Source organism: Lepidochelys kempii, chromosome 6 (genome assembly GCF_965140265.1).
Source record: "Lepidochelys kempii isolate rLepKem1 chromosome 6, rLepKem1.hap2, whole genome shotgun sequence".
NCBI classification, from domain to species: domain Eukaryota; kingdom Metazoa; phylum Chordata; order Testudines; family Cheloniidae; genus Lepidochelys; species Lepidochelys kempii.
This window is the reverse complement of record NC_133261.1, coordinates 103,193,085-103,212,169: the sequence shown is the minus strand read 5'-3', so window position 1 is coordinate 103,212,169 and position 19,085 is coordinate 103,193,085. Positions and strand designations below refer to the sequence as shown.

At 40.6% G+C, this 19,085-nt stretch overlaps 1 protein-coding gene across 4 annotated transcripts in view; it reads left to right on the top strand.

Moving 5' to 3' along the window:
* Positions 1 to 19,085, top strand: part of CCDC88C (coiled-coil domain containing 88C) — a 126,004-nt gene that overhangs the window by 723 nt on the left and 106,196 nt on the right. For all 4 annotated transcript variants that reach the window (XM_073349437.1, XM_073349436.1, XM_073349434.1 and 1 more), the window contains exons 2-3: positions 1,366 to 1,466; positions 10,904 to 11,012. In XM_073349437.1, coding sequence (XP_073205538.1) covers positions 1,366 to 1,466; positions 10,904 to 11,012 — 210 coding nt within the window. The remainder of the gene's footprint in view (positions 1 to 1,365; positions 1,467 to 10,903; positions 11,013 to 19,085) is intronic.

Genomic DNA, 19,085 nt, shown 5'->3' with positions numbered 1-19,085 from the left:
CTGGCCGCGGGGCTGGGGGCAGGTTAGCCTCCCGCTTCCGCTGCGCACACAAACCAGCACCGCTTCTTGATTCTTAAAAGCAACTTCTTGCAGAGAGATCTCTGGGCCAGGCTGAATTATCCCCGCCTTGGCGGCTGGCAGGGGAACAGGTTTATGGGTCCTGGTTATTTTCAGTAATAACAATTAATATCAACTGTCTACTCCAGGAATCGTGCAGTTACAAAGTAGCTCTATTTTTCTACTTTAAATAAAGCTGCCGCAAGTGACTGCGACCAGTCCGGGGATCTCCAACCGATCTGCGCAAAACAAAAAGAAACTTTCCTTTCTGAGAGCTAGCGGGTTGTTCCCCTTGTAACACCGTTTGTTCGTAGGTGCTGCTAACAATAGGGGCACAGAAGAAAAGGGACTTTGACCTGGGAGGGAGTGGGGACCATCTTGCAAACAGGAATCCAGTTATTCTGCTGCTACTTACCTGCTGTTTGGAGGCTTGAATGCTAGGCCCAAAGCAAAAATACCTTCCAGGAGATGATTGTCACATGAACTGTAGATAAGTGTTGTGAGATCAATAACTAGGATGAATAATTTGCAAAATCTGAAAAAGAACCGTGTGGCTCTGAAATGGGGAGCGTCAAACCCCACCTTTGGAATGGGGGATGGGAAACGATCTGGAATGGTGTAACTCTTGCTCTGGTACAATGGCAGCATGGAGCTTTCTTTCCCAGCCAGTGGCTGATGTCAAATTCATAGAATCTGTCTCAATCTTTTAATTTAAATGTGAACAATGTTGTCAAATAGGCCTGAGAACCCTCAGCCCAAAATATTTGTCCTTGTTGGTGATCAGAGTCCCCAAATACGAACCACTGTCCTTTGCTTTTATGACACAGGTGCACAGTTCTTGCTGGAGGAAGGGAAAAAATGTGTAAGCAGCGAGAATAAGGGTGTGAAGAAGCTTTGGTCAAATTCATAGATTCCAAGGCTGGAAGGCACCATTGTGATCCTCCATGTGACCTCCTGTGTAACACAGGCCAGAGACCTTCTCCAAAATAATTCCTAGAGCAGATCTTTTAGGAAAACATCCAATCTAGATTTAAATTCGGTGCTGGTGTAAACAAGTTCAGCCCTGTTGACATCAACAGTTTTACAGCAGGGCTGCTTCCATCCCCTTATGTCAGAAAGCCTATTCACAGATGAGCCTTTTGTGTTTGGAAGATGTGCAGGGATTGTTTAACTGCTCAATTTGTAGCTGCTTTGGCAGGGGTGGGGTTGGAGATGGTTTCTAGTGAGTCTTGGGACGTGTGCAGTTTTAGGTTAGTCTGTAAGAAAATTGTGATGGATTATTAAAATATCTGCTATTTTTTCTGACAGGTGAAGACATTTGGACCATTAGGGAATGAAAATGAAGACAAATTGACTATGTATATGGATCTGGTAGATGGTGTCTTTCTGAACAAAATCATGTTGCAAATGTAAGTAATCTTTTAAGGGATAATGAAAACTGTGTAGTGTTACAAGATCCAACCTTAAATTACTGTAATTGAGTTGACTTGCATTTAAATGTATTCTGGAAATCAATACTTTTGAATAGACAGGTCAGTTTCCTAATATGCAGATTGCCTCATTATTGGTGAATTAAATGTGTCTTCCTATTGAAGGTAAAGTGTGCGTTACTGTTGTTTGACAGGCATTAAAGCATTTCAGTCTTCTTTATAATTGATAGAGAGTTGGTTGGAAAACAGGTGCATGGCAAAAGATTTTCCTCTTGCAATATTTTTCCCTAGGTTGGGAGGGGGATTGTATTTTTATTTCCTGAATTTGAAATTGACCACACACACAAGTTGACCCAGCTTTAAAAATTGATTTAAAAAATTGCCCTGATACATTCGTTAATTGTTTGTGTATCCCCCTGGGATGGCACATTTCATCATCTCTGAAGAAATGAAAAAGCCTTATCATGTGAAACTTTACTGTAGTCAGTGTGTCACACTTACGTCGAAGGGCTGAATGATCTATGTTCAAATATAAAGTTTACAAGTGTTCATGTAGTTCAGGAAAATGCTTTTTCATTTGGGTGGCACGTTTGTCACGGAACACTGCAGATAGAATCAGGACATTTATATCGTTTAATCTGAAATAGAAAACAGTTATATTAATCTAGCTCTTTTTTTTTTCTCTATATTTAAGTAAGCTCTTAGTAAAAAGTTTCTACGTCAGTCTAGTTTTGACCACATCCTTTCCTGTTGCTGAATTTATCATATGCAGATTCTGTTTCATATGAATTTGTATTTGGCTTTAAACATAATGGACATATTTCAGATAAGGAGTTTACGTGGAAAAGTTTTTTTGATTTAACTTTTAAAGGTGGAATGTTCAAAAGCACTTAATATGGGTCTGATTCTGCTCCCGTTGAATGAAGTTTATTAAGTTTCAGTGGATTCAGATCTAGGCCAACCCTGAGCACTTTTGAAGATCCTGCTGTAGATGATTAACTTGTCATTGGGAGCTTACTGTGCAAGTACTTTCTGAAAAGTGACTTTGTAAAGATGGTGTCTTGAGTCTGTCTTCTTACCGCAAGATATCTAGTCCAGTATCCTGTCTCTGATGGTGTCCAGCTCCACGTGCCATCTTGAAAGTGAAACAGAATTCTTTCTGGTTTGTGCATTACCAGCAATAAATATTCTGTAAATGGAATTTGGCTAACAATTAACATGAGCCAAAGTCGAATCCAGGGCACTCCCTCTGAGGTGTATTGTTTCTGCAGTACTAACTAAGTGTTTATTACCTTTTCTTTTTTTTAAATCTGACATGACCTATGACTCTGGTTACAGAAAGGCCTCGTTTCTTAGTCATTTTTCATGGTAGAACCCCTTTTTAAATAGCATTTCTAAAATCAGGGCTCCAAGCATCAATATAGATCTGAACTTTCTCAATGTGTAGAAGTGGAAGGAGGTTTCACATCATGTCCATCTTTCTGTAAAGTACATTTCCATGCCAGACAAGGTTACAGCTGTAGTGAGGCTGCTATGGAATTAACTAACTAGGATTAACTAATTTATGGACATTGTTGGAATTTTTTTTGAGCGGACCTCGTATGTCCAAATAGAATGTACCTAACAAAGGAAAACAAAAACGTTTGGTGTCTATTTACAACAAAGAAATATGAGCAACTGAGGTTTTTTTTAAGTGATAGAATTGTAGAAGGTCACTGTGTCTTATAATAATGAATCCCAAAGTGGTTTGTTGACAAAATATTTACATATAATTTTAATAGAGTGTTTACATCACCTCATCAACCATTGAAGTGCAACCACCTCTAGGGAGGAACGTAACTGTTCTATAGTGTACAACAATTTAACAGCATTTTGGGGCAAGGAGTGAACAATAAAGTCCAATTGAAATTGCAGGGGAGAGGGATTCAGGTTAACTGTAATTATGCTAGTTGGTGTTCGGTCAGGATACCATACTCTGGCGAAAAATGCCATGGGATCTTTAATGACCACTAGCATTCAAGAGTTTAGTCTTACATCTCCTCCAAAAGACAATTCTGCCAGCAGCACCATGGAAAATGTAGGGCGGAAGCACTAACACATAATGACTACTGGAGTAAGAAACTCCCATTAGATTAAACACAAGTAGACAGGGCTTTCTTTTTCCTTTTTTAGATGGCTTTGGCAGTGCTTCTGATGGTGTCTTGGGATCAAAGAAACCAAAATTTTCCTATTGAGAGCCTGAGATTATTTAACTAAGGAACCAGCACTACAGTATTTATGTACACCCAACCCAGCAAGGTGCTGAAGAGAGCTGCTGTCTGTGACCTTCACTCTTTGTTAGCCAACCTTTAGAATTTGCAATGCAATTACTGCTGGCCTGTAAATCAGGAGAGCCTTTCTAAATGTGTTTCTGCCCCACAAAGTTTTCAGAATAGAAAAACAAATGTCTCAGAAATGCTCACTCATCAGTTCCTCAGGTTCCATGTAAGGTTGACTTTAAATGCTTGTGTCTTGCTGAAACCCTGCTTGTCAGGGTCCTTGATAAATCGGATAGTATATTATGTGCCATGTTAAAATAATGTTGGCGCTCTGAAGGCACGCAGAGGGTGGAGTGTAGTAAAGAACTGTTAGACAACTGTCTGACCAATGACTCTTCTTGTTAGTCCTACCTGAAATTGTGTAGCCTCAGGAATATCCTGTTGACGAAGTTGTTTGAACACACACAACACAGGCATATGACTTCACACCTAAATGCCAGTTTGAGTTTTAGGTTTGGATTTTTTTATGGTCCCATGTGATTGAAACCCTTATTGTGTAGTTGCAGCAAAACAGATGTCTCTAAATGGGAGCTGGTAATGCTGGTATTTGTATTACCTCCATGCCTCCTCCCCCTCGCCTCCCATCCAAAACCCCTGAATAAAACTTTGTTTCAAGCTGCGGGGCTGATGCTGTAGGTCCTTCATTGTTAAAATACATTATTTCTGTTCTGCTGTCAAGTGAGGTTTAATGTCAGATCATCGCTGAAAGGAATCCAGTGGCTCTATTAAGTGGTATGGTTAAACTTGGTGAGCTTTGATTGCTGGCAAAATATAGGGCTTTGACTGTGTGCGGTGCTGGGCAGGCTCCATTCACTCAATCAGGCCAATGATTTCTAAATACGGTAGGCTGGATTATGCCCTACACACCATCTGGCATGCTGGTGTGGGTGCAGAAGGGCCAAGCAGCAGCCAGAACCCCCAGGAGGCATTTTGGATGGCTTAGTCAGATCAGCGAGGGAGGTACAGTGCAGGCTGCCATCCTTTTTGCCTGTCCAGGTCTGCTGGCTGTGTGAAATGGGGGAGGGGGAGTGAGGGCTGGCCAGTGGCCTGCTGCCACCCTGTCCTTTTTAGACAGCTAGAGTTCAGAGGGACTCAGAAATGAGCTGAGCCTCGGGCATGCAACTTTGCAAGGGGGGATGATAGGCCTCCTTACACACTCATGCAGGTGATAGTTACATACTGAGTCAGACTGTGCCCAACTATCCAATGTTAATGTCAGTACATTTTCAGATACTGCTAAACAAGGTAAGTCTTTGTTGTTGATGGTCCCCTTCTTCTGTATTCTGTTACAGTTGACTCTGACCTAAGCACGGATATGGCATAGTTGCATATCTGTAAATAATATCCCTTATGAGCAAATGATACAATATTCTTTAGTGGGGCACTAAATAATACAGCTATCCAGGGTGAAACTGCAGTAGTACTAGAACTTCTGCATTTCTTGTGGGTGCATTTGTATTAAATTAATACACTGTTCTACAGCCACATTTCAAAGTTTTTCAGACTCTGCTGCATACAGTTTTGTGTCACTTCCTGGTATGAAACTGACACGTAGTGACAAAGCTGATCACCTTGAGTACAGTGATTACATTGGGGCAGGAATATCTGTTAGTATAAGCAAATATTTACTGCTTAAGCCCTTAGCTTCTTATGATGGAGTGTTTTTATTGGGAAATGGTGGATGTATATACACAAGGAGCCCTACATTTTTGTGTATTGGCTTGTTAAACAATAGGTTACACACCTGGACTGGAACACATCTGATAGGAATAAAGTGACAAAATATCTAACAGCAGTAAATCTGACAAAACCATCACTTTTTGTAACTCCTAAATGGAAAGTCTGTTTAATAAATATCTGTTTAATAAATAAATAATTTTGCTTGGAATTGTCATGGTTTATAATACCATCAACCTGTCTTCTGTGATCTCAGTATATGTGATGGGAGTAGCCAATATAATAATGGAAGCAGCAAGCAGCCATGTATATATGAGGGTTACATTATTTGGAAGCATATTTCCTGTTTTAAATCATATTTACATATTTATTTTACAGTCTGTCAGGCAGTTTAGGACCCAATCCTACTCTCATTGGCTTTAGGGTATTAGATATGAAAGAAGAGGAAGCTGATCGTTGAATCATGTGGCAATTAGACTAAACAAAGTCCTCTTCTGTTGTTTGTTTTCCATTAGTGAATTACTTCCAGGAACAAAGTGCAGGCAAAAGATTACAGGAGTTTGGAACTGCAGGATAGTTCTTCCCAAACCAACTTTTATCTCAGACAAAATCAGCCCTGAGGCAATAGAATACTAGTGACCCCTGGTACATTTGATTATCTGTGATACCTGATAATTCGCTGGCCCTATTTGAGGGCTTCCCACTTACTTGTAACACTTATTTGCCACAGATTACTCCAGCGACACCTGTCATTTTGAACTTAAAAATCCTTTCCCAGAATTCATGATCTGTTTTAACTGATGGCTAGCTCTCCGATGAGCTCTTTTCAAGCACAGTTGCCCAGTATTAGCAGCTCAAAGCATTTAAACATTAAGACACCCCCACTTCTTCCAAAAAAAAAATTGGATTTTTTTTAATTAATAATTTTGCTTTCCTTTTATTTGCCTTCTGTTTTTTTAACTTCTGGGTTACACGCAACTCATGTTTTTCTCTTCAATCATGAGGGCTAAAAACATACTTTCTCTTTAGAAATGAAAGTTAAGATTCTAATGTACTCATATGAAGCAGGGGCTTTAAGGAAAATGCTGAATATTGAGGGACTCATGAAATTCAGTTCAGTGGTCTCAAACTCATTCATAGTGGGGAGCATATTTTAATACTGAGATTCTTGAGAGCTGTCACCTCCACTTGCATAATATCCCTGTTAGTTTTCTGTGTAATCTAAGTATGATACATTTTTAGTTTCTTTTAATACAATTAATAATACCTTCATTCAGAGCTCTCAAAAGACTTTACAAAGGGAGGTCAATATTATTATCCCCATTTTACAAATGGGGAAACTGAGGCGTGGAAAGGGCTAGTAACTTGCTCAAAGTTGTCTAACAGGCCAGTGGCCGAGCTGAGACTGCTTGGAATTTAGACACTGGAAACAAGGAGGAGAGCCAGTATCATGTCCATAGGCCACAGTTTGACACTCTTTCCCTCAGTTTAATTAAAGGAAAAAGATATTCCTGTAAATGACAGGTTTCAGAGTAACAGCCGTGTTAGTCTGTATTCGCAATAAGAAAAGGAGTACTTGTGGCACCTTAGAGACTAACCAATTTATTTGAGCATAAGCTTTCGTGAGCTACAGCTCACTTCATCAGATGCTGTAGCTCACGAAAGCTTATGCTCAAATAAATTGGTTAGTCTCTAAGGTGCCACAAGTACTCCTTTTCTTATTCCTGTAAATGTGAAGCTTGCTTCTTATTGCACAGCTTACGCAGTATCTTGTGATTGTTGGACCCTGTTCCCCCTCCCTGACTTTGTTCCACATATTCTTTGCTATTACAGATTAAATTGTAACCTTTTCTGTGTTATGAGTAGCTTCCTCTCTTTCCCTACACTGAGTTCTGTTCTTTTGCTTCTCCCCTAGATTTCTGATATCTTCTTCTCTCGCTCTGTGTTTTGTTTTCATTTATCTCCCCCTCCCCGCAAACATCCTTCCCCTCACTCCCCAGACCCACATCTTCCAACATACCCACCTGTCCTGCATGTGCCCATATGCAGCTACCCATTTACAGGCTCATTTCTGGTTCACCCAGTTAAAGAGAAGTGGGGAGATGCCACTCTGCTGCCTCTTGTCCTGAAGATACAGGAGTGCTCTGGTCCTGCCTTTCTAATGTCTAAAAGGACTGGCTGCCTCTGTGTTGCTGTGATTCCACACTTACTCCCTTCCCTTAGCAGCCAACCACCCTACTGTCTCTGCTCCCTGACACCACTCAGCCCATTCATGCTCTCCACGTCCCTACTAGCCTGGGGAAAATGGATTTTTAAATCCTGGTGAGAGAGGTAGAGATAGCAGCAGTCCAATCCGTCCCCTTTGCATTATGCTGCCCACTCACAGTAGACAGAAGATCAAATATAGAAAACGTATTTTAAAAGCTTACTTCATTTTTAAATATCAGTTTTTCTTGCAGAAAAGCTGAATGCCTAGAACACCTGGGATTCATAAGTAGGTGCTCATCCAAGTACTAACTGGGCCAAGATGCCTTTAGGTTACAGAATCGTGTAAGACCAAGCAAACCAGGACCTGTAAGATTATCTGCTTTTCAGGAACTAGGCATTGTCTCAAAGAGCAACTTGCCATGACTCCCATAACTTACTGGTCTCCTATTGCACATGTGCATCTCCAGTATCTGAATTTGTTATACAGCGAGCATTAACATTTCATAAAGTGCTTCTGTGGTGACAAGTTGAAAAGTATTTCAGTTTCAGGGAAAGAAGCTGCTTACCTCACCGCATGCATAAGATTCCGTGCTGCTTAGGAAGTTTATAAAGTTGCTGTATACGTGGTCTCACTTATCCCAGTCCTTTCTATTGGGCAACAAACTGTACATGACTGTGGTCTGTATACTGACTAGCAGCTGTGAGCTTTCGGGGCATTGCACAGTGCCCCTTTCTAACATTTAAAAAACCTGCCCACTTATGCAATTTCTTCAAACATCTGTAACGTAATGTTCAGACTATATTTTATTTTCAAGAAAGCACTTGGCCTCCATCTTGGAGAGGAAATGGTAGAACCGCTTAAATAACACCATTTACTCCAGCCTGGCTTCACAGGCAGATCAAGAAGCCTCATGGTCAATGATATTAAAGGCTGCCTTGGGCAAACTGATTATTGTCATTAAATTTAATAGTGGCAGTTTAGGAAGTTTTTTCCTCAGACCCTGATCCTGGAAACACTTATGGATGTGAATAGTTCCAATGATTTCAGTGGGGCTACTTGTATATGTAAAGTTAAGTGGCTGTGTGGGTGGGTGTTTTGCAGTTTCTGGGCAGTAAAGGGGGTGTGATTTTTTTTTTCAAAAATGTCTCAATGATTTAGGAGCAAAAGTCCCATTAAAAGTCAATGGACCTTGTGCTCCTGAGTCACTTAGGTGCTTTTGAAAATCTCACCCTGGGCCTAAAACTGCCCTATGTAGGAATATTCAAAAGAAACACCAGTTCTTTGCCATGGCCAGTTGTCTTCAGTGGGTTGGGTGTGTTTTCCTCTTGTGGGTTTTTTTGTTAATCAAACTTTTAAAGTCAGCATATTTTCCAGCCCCATCATCATTCCTTGTATGTCACAGTGATAGATTTGTGAGATAAGCAACCATCAAAAATAATATTTCCTTTGTTAAAGTATGGCAGCAGGTGCCAAACAGAACAGCAAAAGCCAGAGTGTCTTCTTTCTGGATCTAGACTTTGGGCTAATGGGCTGTAGTATTGGACAGCAGCACTGCTATGTAGTGCATGAATGGATTGGTTCATGTGGAACCTGGAGGGCTTTGAACTACCCCATCTGTGTAGTCAACTTCTCTTTACTGTTTTTTTTGCTTCCCTGTGTACTGTAATGACTTTAATCACAAAGGTTAAGTATCCAGCATCCATCAGAATCGGACTCTCTGCCAGAATTCTTCAGAGAGTTCCCCTTACTGGCTGGTCTAACAAGGACCTGGAGAGGTCAAACCCAGGTTCCGCTTTCAAATATTGCACATGTCTTGTGCTGCTGCACAGCTGTCTGATCTGTCTCACTAGGTACTTGTATGACCCCATCACCATAGTATTTGAGCACCCATTTCCGTAACAAGGGCAAGTTAATCTCAGGGCTGCAAACATCAACAAAAATGAGGCAGTTCAAGTAAAGGTGATAGTATGGCATTTTATGTTGAAGTCCTGTGTTTTTCTTAACTTGTGCATTAAAACTGCAGTCAGTGTGCTGAATATTACTGCTTCTGTAAGAGTGGATGAAGAGGAGTCTTTCCGATTTATGCCAGTGGCAAATTTACCCCTTTGTACCTCAATGCATTTAAAAACACCAACTGCACATGCATATAGGTATCAAGTCTAATAGCAAAGCAGGACTTTGGCCATCTCTTCAATGGGAGAGGCACTCTGTGATGTCTACATGTATTACCCATGTTCTGTGCAAAGATGAATTGACGTGGTTGTGCTTAAAAACACAAAAATACTCTTAGCTGCTTACGATACTTGTGTAAACTTTTGACAAACAGTCACACAGCATATCAGTTCCACTTTAATTCACCTGTCAACACCCAAATTCAGTGTTTCCTCTAGAAGAGTTGTCAATGGCTAGATTAAAAGCAATGCAGATGCCTATGTTGGTTAGGCATCAGCGGATTACACTCTGAACTAGGGGATTCACTGATCACAAGTTTTTCAGATCCCTTTTAAGATGCATTGATGTGTTTAACTTGTGTACAAATTCTTAATCATCTGGGGCTTTTTTTACTTCAAAAACAGTCATTTCAGTTCACCCTTGAGATTCAGTTGTAGTCACTTCCTTTAAAACAAAGAAAACTTCTAGCCTCCTAATCTCCCTCCTCCTCCGCCCCGCATCCCAATTAATTGCTCTCTTGCACACACATGCACCTTTATATATCTTCCAGTAGTTCCTAGAAGCCCCATTCAGGATCTGGGCCCCAGTGTGCTAGACACTGAACACTCTTAAAATATAAGACAGGGCTTAAATCTAATTAGACAAGACAGAAAATGGCCTGTGTCTGAATGAGATTTCCTTGCATGAGGGACAGTCTAACTACATGTATGCTGCATGCCCCTTGCTCTGGGGGTGCATAGTGGTTGCAGGATGCTGTTCCTTAGAAGTGAGGGAGGCTCTTGAATTGTCACATAGGATCACCTAAAATGTGTTATGCAGCGTGATATGTGGAGGAGTTTCAAACTCTCTCCCTCCCTTTCATTACATGGCTGCAAAGGGAATATTAAGTTGTTAGTTTATTGAACTGTAAGTTTGTATTAACTGTACTGAACTATTCAAATGCTTAAGAGTCGTCCTTGTACTGCATTATTGTAGTGTGACAGGATAGAGCTGGTGCATGCCCAGTCTCTAACATTGGGTTTTCCCTTTTTTTCCCCTAGAGATCCACGGCCGACAAACCAACGTGTCAACAAGCATGTCGATAATGATGTCAACCTCCGAATCCAAAACCTGACCATCTTAGTCAGAAACATCAAGATTTATTATCAGGTGTGCCTTCTGCTCTTACTGGTGTCTGCTGAGGGTTGTGGTGTTTCCGCTAGCACAGGAATTAGTAGTCTGTTAAAGAAAACTACCACAGGAAATGAAGAGGAAATTGTGTTCATGTAAAAGCATTTTCAGCCATCATTGTCAGCACTTTGAAATACAGATAGAGCTAACTTTTCTAGCCTTCAAGGCCCATCAGCAGATTTTAAAAAGGAAGGAAAAAAATGAGTTTGAAGGCTATGATAGCTCTTTGGTTAGCTGTGTTGATATTCAACTCTTCTGCAGGATCATTGAAATAGGACTAATGTCTGAGGATATAAAACGTGTTTACAACAAGTAGCGTTGCTTTCACCCCGGAGACATCTTGAAATGCCAAGGAGTATTAAAATGGTCCTGTACATACCTATTGTGTTTAAATAAGTCTCATGAGAGACTGACCACATCAACTCCCATTCCCAGGCTCTTCTCATACACCTGCATCTCTTCCAGCCATACGCTGTACACTAGAGGCAGCTGGATGGAGCGTTGCATCTCTTGAGAGTGTGGGAGAATAATGGTACTTCATTAACCTTTATTACAGTTCTGCGGCTTGATGCAACTATAGTAGAGAGAGACCCCAAAATATTACTGCCACCAATTGCTATCTGTGCTACAGAGCTTGCTAAAGAAAGTCCGAGAGTGAGAGGGATTCATGCAGAAGAAAGTAAAGTAGAACTGATGACTTTTAAATGCAAGTTATGGCCGCATGTTAGGAGAGTAGATTGTGTAGCTTTTTGATCTGAGGTGGTGTGTTGGCATTTTATATATTTTTGAAGACAGCAAACTTATGTCTCAATCATTTAGCATTGTAAGTATTGCTGGAATGGGTTGTCATTCACTTAAAAATAAATAACTTTAATCGTCCCATTGAGTTCTCTACCCCAGCAGGGAAATCCCATCCTATTATGTTGAAAGATTGAGTAAATGGGATTTCATTGTCCATCTTGTTATTGCTTACTCATTTTAAATGATGTTGCATAACCTTCAATTCCTAATAGCCTGGAAGGAGTTAAAGGCTGTCTGTGCAGCAACCTGCACAGTTCTATATATGATTGATATGCACTGTCACGTTGCTACTAATGGTGATTGTATTGTGGAAGATTCCTTGTGTGTTGGAAGCCCAGCTAGTGTATATCATTTTGAATTAAATGATGGTTGGTTGTTACAAAGTATAGCCAAGGCATGGATATTTCAGGATGTACTAGAGAATTTTGTCATCTGAAACTTTTCATAGTAATTACTGTGAAACCTCGCCTCCTTTGAGCCTTTTTGTTTGTTTTTTTTTTTTTTAAGTAGCCTGAAATTTGGTTGTGTTTGTATAGTTGAGTAATCAAAGTCAATAGCTGGAGATGAGGCTAGTGTATTACTGACAGAAAACATCTAATCAATTTCAGTGGCAGTCTGGAAGCGGTAGGGAAGGTTCCTGAAAAACAATAGAAGCACAAATTGCTGCTTCCTCAAGGAAGCACAAGCTTAAAAAACACCATGTTGGCCTTGGGGAATTCCCTTCATTTTGACCAAATGGACTCAAATCTAGTTTACAGCTAATTCCTTGTATTTAGTGGGGAGAATGTATATGGAGGGAAGTGAGGGTGATTATTCTTGTGTGTTATCAAACACAGGGACAAAGTGGATGTCACAAGACAAAAGCCTTCCCCTCCCTCTTCCCCCCGCCCTCCACCCCCAAGTCAAGGAAGAATAGAAACATGATGAGTTCATGATCCCCCAGTCCCTGTGTTTCCGAATAAGATATCAGTAACTACTAAAATTAAACTATTTTAAGATATCACTCAAAGGCTGGATAGCTTTTTGGGTCCATATAAATGTCTAACTCATTGTGCTCAATATAGTTGATCTCCTTGTTAAAACAAAATTCATTTCAGTATTTGGTGATATTCTTCTGAAAGTAGAGATGGGAGTGAACCAGAACCCTGGACCCAAATGGCCCCCCACAATGTTAGGACATTCCAGATCTGGATCAGAACTTTGAAGCACTATCTCTCTATCAGGTCTGAATCTAAACCTTGTATCTGAAGAGAGCTGGGTATCGGGGAAATTTGGATCTAGATCTGACCTTTGTGGCTTAGACCTGTCTCTTTTTAAAATTTTACTTCACTGAGCATAAATGGGATGAGCAAATGCACTAAATAAACACTTTTACACTGGAATAAGAACAGTTTAAGTGGCTCTGACGTTCACCTGGTGTCTCATCAATTGCTGTTTTTGTTAACTCTGTCAAAAGCAATTAATCTATGAATTCAGTGAAGTTATGCCAGCACTTACAGCAGCACAAAACTTTGATCACCGAGGGCTGTAAAAAAAACAACCACCAGTGCTTTGTGTCTAGATTGCTGCAGTGAAACGGGGAGAAACACTGGCAACTTTTAATATGAGAGTTTTGAGTTGGCTGGTTCCAATTTTTTGTTTTAATAGAAGTGTATGAAAAAGGGTTAGTCTTGGTTGCAAGTAAAGTCTCTAGGTTTCCCACTGAGTAGCTGCACTTTTACAGGTTCTGTAATCGTGGCCTGTGAGAACTTCATCACCTGAAACGAAGCAAATTAGTAATTTTGTGGTGGGATTTCTTGAGCAGAAATCTGTTAAAGAGGATCTGTCACTAATTCCATTTAATGAACATTGTGCCACTGGCTAACAGCCAAAATGCTGGTAATTAACTTTTTGAACTTCTGTGACATTTTGGGAAGGCTTCTATGAGGGAGAATGTGAAATGTCATTGTGTCGGCTTTGTGTATATGTACATGTGTGTTGGAGGGTGTGTTTTCACTTTCTAGCTCGTGCTTTGAACAAGCGGGAGACTGGCTAGTCTCTGAATATTTGCGTTCAGGTTAAAATCCAGGATAACTTTGTATAGTGACTAACATAACAAAGCTCAAGCTATTTGACTGTAACTAACCTTTAAGGAGGCTGATAAAAGGATTTCTGGAGACTGGATGGATCAGAGAGCATTGGCAGCTTTCCTCCGCTCTTGTTGATGTATGTATTTGTATGTCTTTAATGAACTGAAAATCAAAAAGGAATCCTTAAAAAAGTGGAAACATGGATGAATTGCTTAGGAGGTGTACAAAAGAATAACACAAGAATGTAGGGACAAAACCAGAAAGGCTAAGATACAAAATGAGTTACACCTGGCAATGCATGTAAAATGCAGTAAAAACAGGTTCTTTAAATACATTAGGAGCAAGTGAAAGACACAGGAAAGTGTTGGCCCACTACTTAGAGGAGAAGTTGACCTAATAACAGGACATCAGGAAGGCTGAAGTGTTTAATATCTGTTTTGCTTTAGTCTTCACTAAAAAGGTTAGAGGCTAGCAGATACTCAACACAATTAATGTGAGCAACAATGGGAAAGGAAAATAGGACAAGAACAGGTTAAAGAACATTTAAATAAGATAGATGTATTCAAATTGGCAGGACCTGATGAAATTTATATTAGGGTACTTAAGGAACTAGCTGAAGTAATTTCAGAGCCATTAGTGATTATCTTTGAGAACTCATGGAAGACAGGTGAGCTCCCAGAGGACTGGAGAAGGACAAACATAATATCTTTAAAAAGGGGGGAGAGGTGAGGAATTATAGACTGGTCGGCCTAACTTTGATTCCTAGAAAAATACTGGAACAAATTATTAAACAGTTTGTAAGCAAGTAGAGGATAAAAGGGTTAAGGTACAGCCAGCATGGGTTTGTCAAACATAAATCATGCCAAACCTGCTTAAATTCCTTCTTTGACAGGGTTACTGAGGAAGCGGTAGATGAGATATATCTTGACTTTTAAAAGGGATACAGTCCCTTGTGACAGTCTCATAATCAAACCAGGGAAACATGGTCTGAAATTACTATAAGGTGGGGTCCCTCAGGGGTTAGTCCTGGGTCCAGTACTAGTCAATATTTTCATTAGTGACTTGGATAATGGAGTGGACAGTGTGCTTATAAAATTTGTAGATGACACCAAGTTGAGGGGTAAGATGTAGCTAGGGCAATAGTAGGAGAACTTGGGGAAAATCCTGAGTGTAGATACCCTATTCTATTCTGTTTGGTTCTTGTACTGAATTCATCACCATGTCACCCTTTACCACACTGTAGGTAATGCTTTATTTAGCCTGTATACACTAGCACTGAAACAATTGTCACCAATTGTGCAACTGCATTCTTTACCAACAGTGGGTACAGAATTTACTTGTGTGGACTAGGCTTTGGAGCAGTTATTTGAAACAAGCCTGGGGTGGGGCAGTCTGGCAGGGTAGCCTAGGGAAGCTTGAAGTGGCTGTGTTGTGTTTCCTCCATTCTGTGCATCAGCCTGTTGATCTGACACCTTTTATGGGCATTGAATAGTTCGAAAAAACTAGAAGCAGCAAAAGGATCTGTTTTCATATCTGCTAGATCCTTAACTTTCAGAAGTGCCAATATTCACTCAAATGGCACATACTGCATCACAAAAATCCCTACAGTTTGCATAAACGCTTGTGGTCTTGGGAAGAAAAGAATTAACGTTATCATCACTTGGCTAGTGTCTGTGTGGTTTTGAGGCACATCTTTCATTTAAAGAATGCAGATTGGAAATGCCAGTGGAAGAAGCACTTTATGTGTGGTCACTGCTACATTTTGATGCATCCAATGAAGTGAGCTGTAGCTCACGAAAGCTTATGCTCAAATAAATTGGTTAGTCTCTAAGGTGCCACAAGTACTCCTTTTATTTTTGCGAATACAGACTAACACGGCTGTTACTCTGAAACCTGTCATTTTGATGCCTGTAGTTCCCATACTTGTGACCACTAAGTCCTTGGACAATTGCTTGACATTTCTGAATGGCTGAAATTGTTCTGCATTTAAAAAAGAATTGCTGCTGAGAGACAACTCTGAGTTATACTTTCAAAATGGCTCCTGTGCAGCTTCCATAAGTAACTCAAAGCTTACAAGTTCCATTAATAATGGTGGGAGGAGTAAATATGAAGTCATTCACTGAATGTGCAGAAAGAACATTATGTATATCGTATTGCTGTAGATACGAGTTCTGGTTTTGGTTCATAACTTGTGCCCAATAGCTGTGTTGCCAGCTGTAAACAAGTTTTTATATACAATGTGCCCCTTTGTTGAATTTAAATCTCTTCTAATAGTAAGAAGAGCCCTGGAGTCCCTGATTAGTTGCTTAATTAATAGGCCTCTATAGGTAAACTTTATTTCTTAGTACTACTATATATATACATTTCAAGCTGTTTCTCAGTTCAGGAACTCAAGGGAGGAACTTTTTTCTTGAATTTTAAAATCTAAATTTGTAAACCACAACATTTGTCTCTTCTCAAGACCACAGTGTCAGCAGTTTTAACAAATAGTCCCTTATAAATTCACCCAAACTACTTTGCTGACTTTATACACTATGGGTCTGTCAATTTCCTCTCCAAGGTGTATGCAACTGAGAGCACAATTTGTTTGTAATATATATTTAAGTGCATGAATCAGTCTCACATCTGTAATTTTGAACATTAATGTGCCTCTCAAAGATAACAGATTTTCAACTGTGATAACTTGTAACAGGATATAGGGAAGGTGATGTACAGAAGCTGAGATTCTTAGTACCATAAACCTTATTACATATATACTGGGAGTAATTTAGTACCAAGTGCTTTGTCATTGCCCCTTTTGCCCCTTCTCCCCCGGCTGCCGACAGGGGTGTGGGGGTGGGGGACAAAAGGAGCAGCTACCCCAGGGCTGGCGATTTAAAAGGGCCTCTGGAGTCCTGGCCAGGCAGCGCGGATGGGCTGTCTGGGGGATGCTGACCCCCCCCTCCAGCCCCGCCCCTTCTGCTCAAGGCCCCGCCTCTTCTGGGGGCCAGAGCCAGCTCCCGTACCGGTAAGAGTTCAATTTTACTTTAACCCCTGGGCTCACAGCTTGAATGGAATGTACTTGGAGGAGAAGGGTTGTGCTGCTGTCATCAGCTGCCTCTTTTCTTCCGATCCAAGGTTTCAGTGGGTTTGTTTTAGTTCAGGGATCGGCAACCTTTGGCCCGCGGCCCACCAGAGTAAGCCCCTTGGCGGGTCGGGCCGGTTTGTTTACCTGCCACTTCTGCAGGTTTGGTCGATCGCGGCTCCCACTGGCTGCAGTTCGCTGCTCCAGGCCAATGGAGGATGTGGGAAACAGCGGCCAGCACAGCCCTTGGCCCGCGCCGCTTTCTGCAGCCCCCATTGGCCTGGAGCGGCGAACCACAGCCAGTGGGAGCTGCAATCGGCCGAACTGCGGACACGGCAGGTAAACAAACCGATCCGTCCTGCCAGTGGGCTTACCCTGGCAGGCCGCGGACCAAAGGTTGCTGATTCCCTGTTCTAGCTTTTGGCAGTTGTTGGTTAAGGTTGCCACATCAGAGGTGGAGTCAAAGGGGCATTATTCTGAAAGCACAAGTGGGGAGGTGGGTTCAGTTGCCATGGGATGATCACGGTGGGCTGGAGCACCCACTGGACCTGAGGGTGCAAAAATGTGTATTGTACAGCATGAAATATCTCTTTGGCTTTTATTCAGCACGTCTTGATTTAACCCATAACATTTTATCATCAACTTACAAAAAAAAATTGGAATGGTCTGAATTATGGAATGTTTCTACTGTGTCATTTAGACAGCTTAAAAAAAAAGTGAGTGAACGTTTATTTTAGGTCTGTTCTAATTTGAATTTACCTGGTGTAACTCTTGTGTTTAAGAATTTAATTTATTCTAGTGTTAACCTAGTAAACTGTTGCACTACAGCTGACTCAACATACTTTTGACTTGATCCTGCTACATATACGCAGGCAAAATTCTCATTTACATCAATTGGAGTATTGTTTAGGTAGGTACTGTAGCCTAAGGAAGCTACAGTTTCAGATATATTGGAAAATATTCTGTCTGTTATGTGTAGTAGTAAAGGGATTTATTTTTGCTAAATTAATTGTTTATACCAGCAGTCCTCAACTTCATAATGTTTGACTTACAGCGAAGGGCACTTACAATGTTTTTGGATTGACACCCTGATTCGCCTTACGACAATTGGTTTCGACTTTGACGCTTGGTCCCTCAGTGGAGTGGATTGTGGTTCCAAGTTACGACGTTTTGACTTATGAAGCAATTTTCAGGAACCAATTGTGTTGTAAGTCCGAGGATGACCTGTAATGCCTCGTACGTAGCTATATCAGCAGCTTTAAAGGCCCACTTTGGTCAGTTATATTTCTGTAATGGGTTCCATTTAATTTAGCCTTTTGCATACAGATATTTTAAAGTGAGGTCTACATGAATTCCATAAATTATACGGTAAATTTAAAAAAAAAAATCTTCCAGTTGCACAGCAGTTCCCTAAACACAGAATTTCTGCTTTTTCTTGGCAGGTCATAAATGGAAATGATATTTCTTTGATTATATGCACATTCTATCAATGAATAATTTTATTTTATGATCTTGGAAAGCATAATCTGTATATACACTATTTACATATGCTGATATATGACACCATATTAGATCCCATTCTGTTTTGGGTGCTGGTTCCCCTATAAATCTAGATTAATCTCCTGTACAGAAGTGGTATATGAAGAGGGGAATTAAAACATTAATCCTGCAATGTCATAAGCATCCCATTGACTTTAATGGGGCACTGCATGAGCAAAGGGTTCTGCCTGTATCTGTGAGCTTGCAGGATCGGGGCCTATGATATCAGCTGTATTAGCACTTCATCTTGAAAACAGCAGGTTTATTACTTGGCCATCATTTTAACATAGGCTGATATATATATTTTTCCCCCCGACAAGTTGTTTGACCTGCAAACGATACCTCCAGGCTGTTTTTAATTTTGGAAAAAAGTTTGGGCAATATTTTTTTTTTAAATCGTAGGCATTCCAGAAAAGGAAGTTACTGTTTTTAGATTTGCTTTTGATATTGTCATATGTGCTATAGAAATGCAAAGTAGTATTTGCTTCTGGAAGTCACATGCAGTTCATTGTTGTAACTGGCTGGCAGTATTTGTCTGAAACACCCAATCCTCCTAGCAGGTGTAGATCCTGCTGGGAA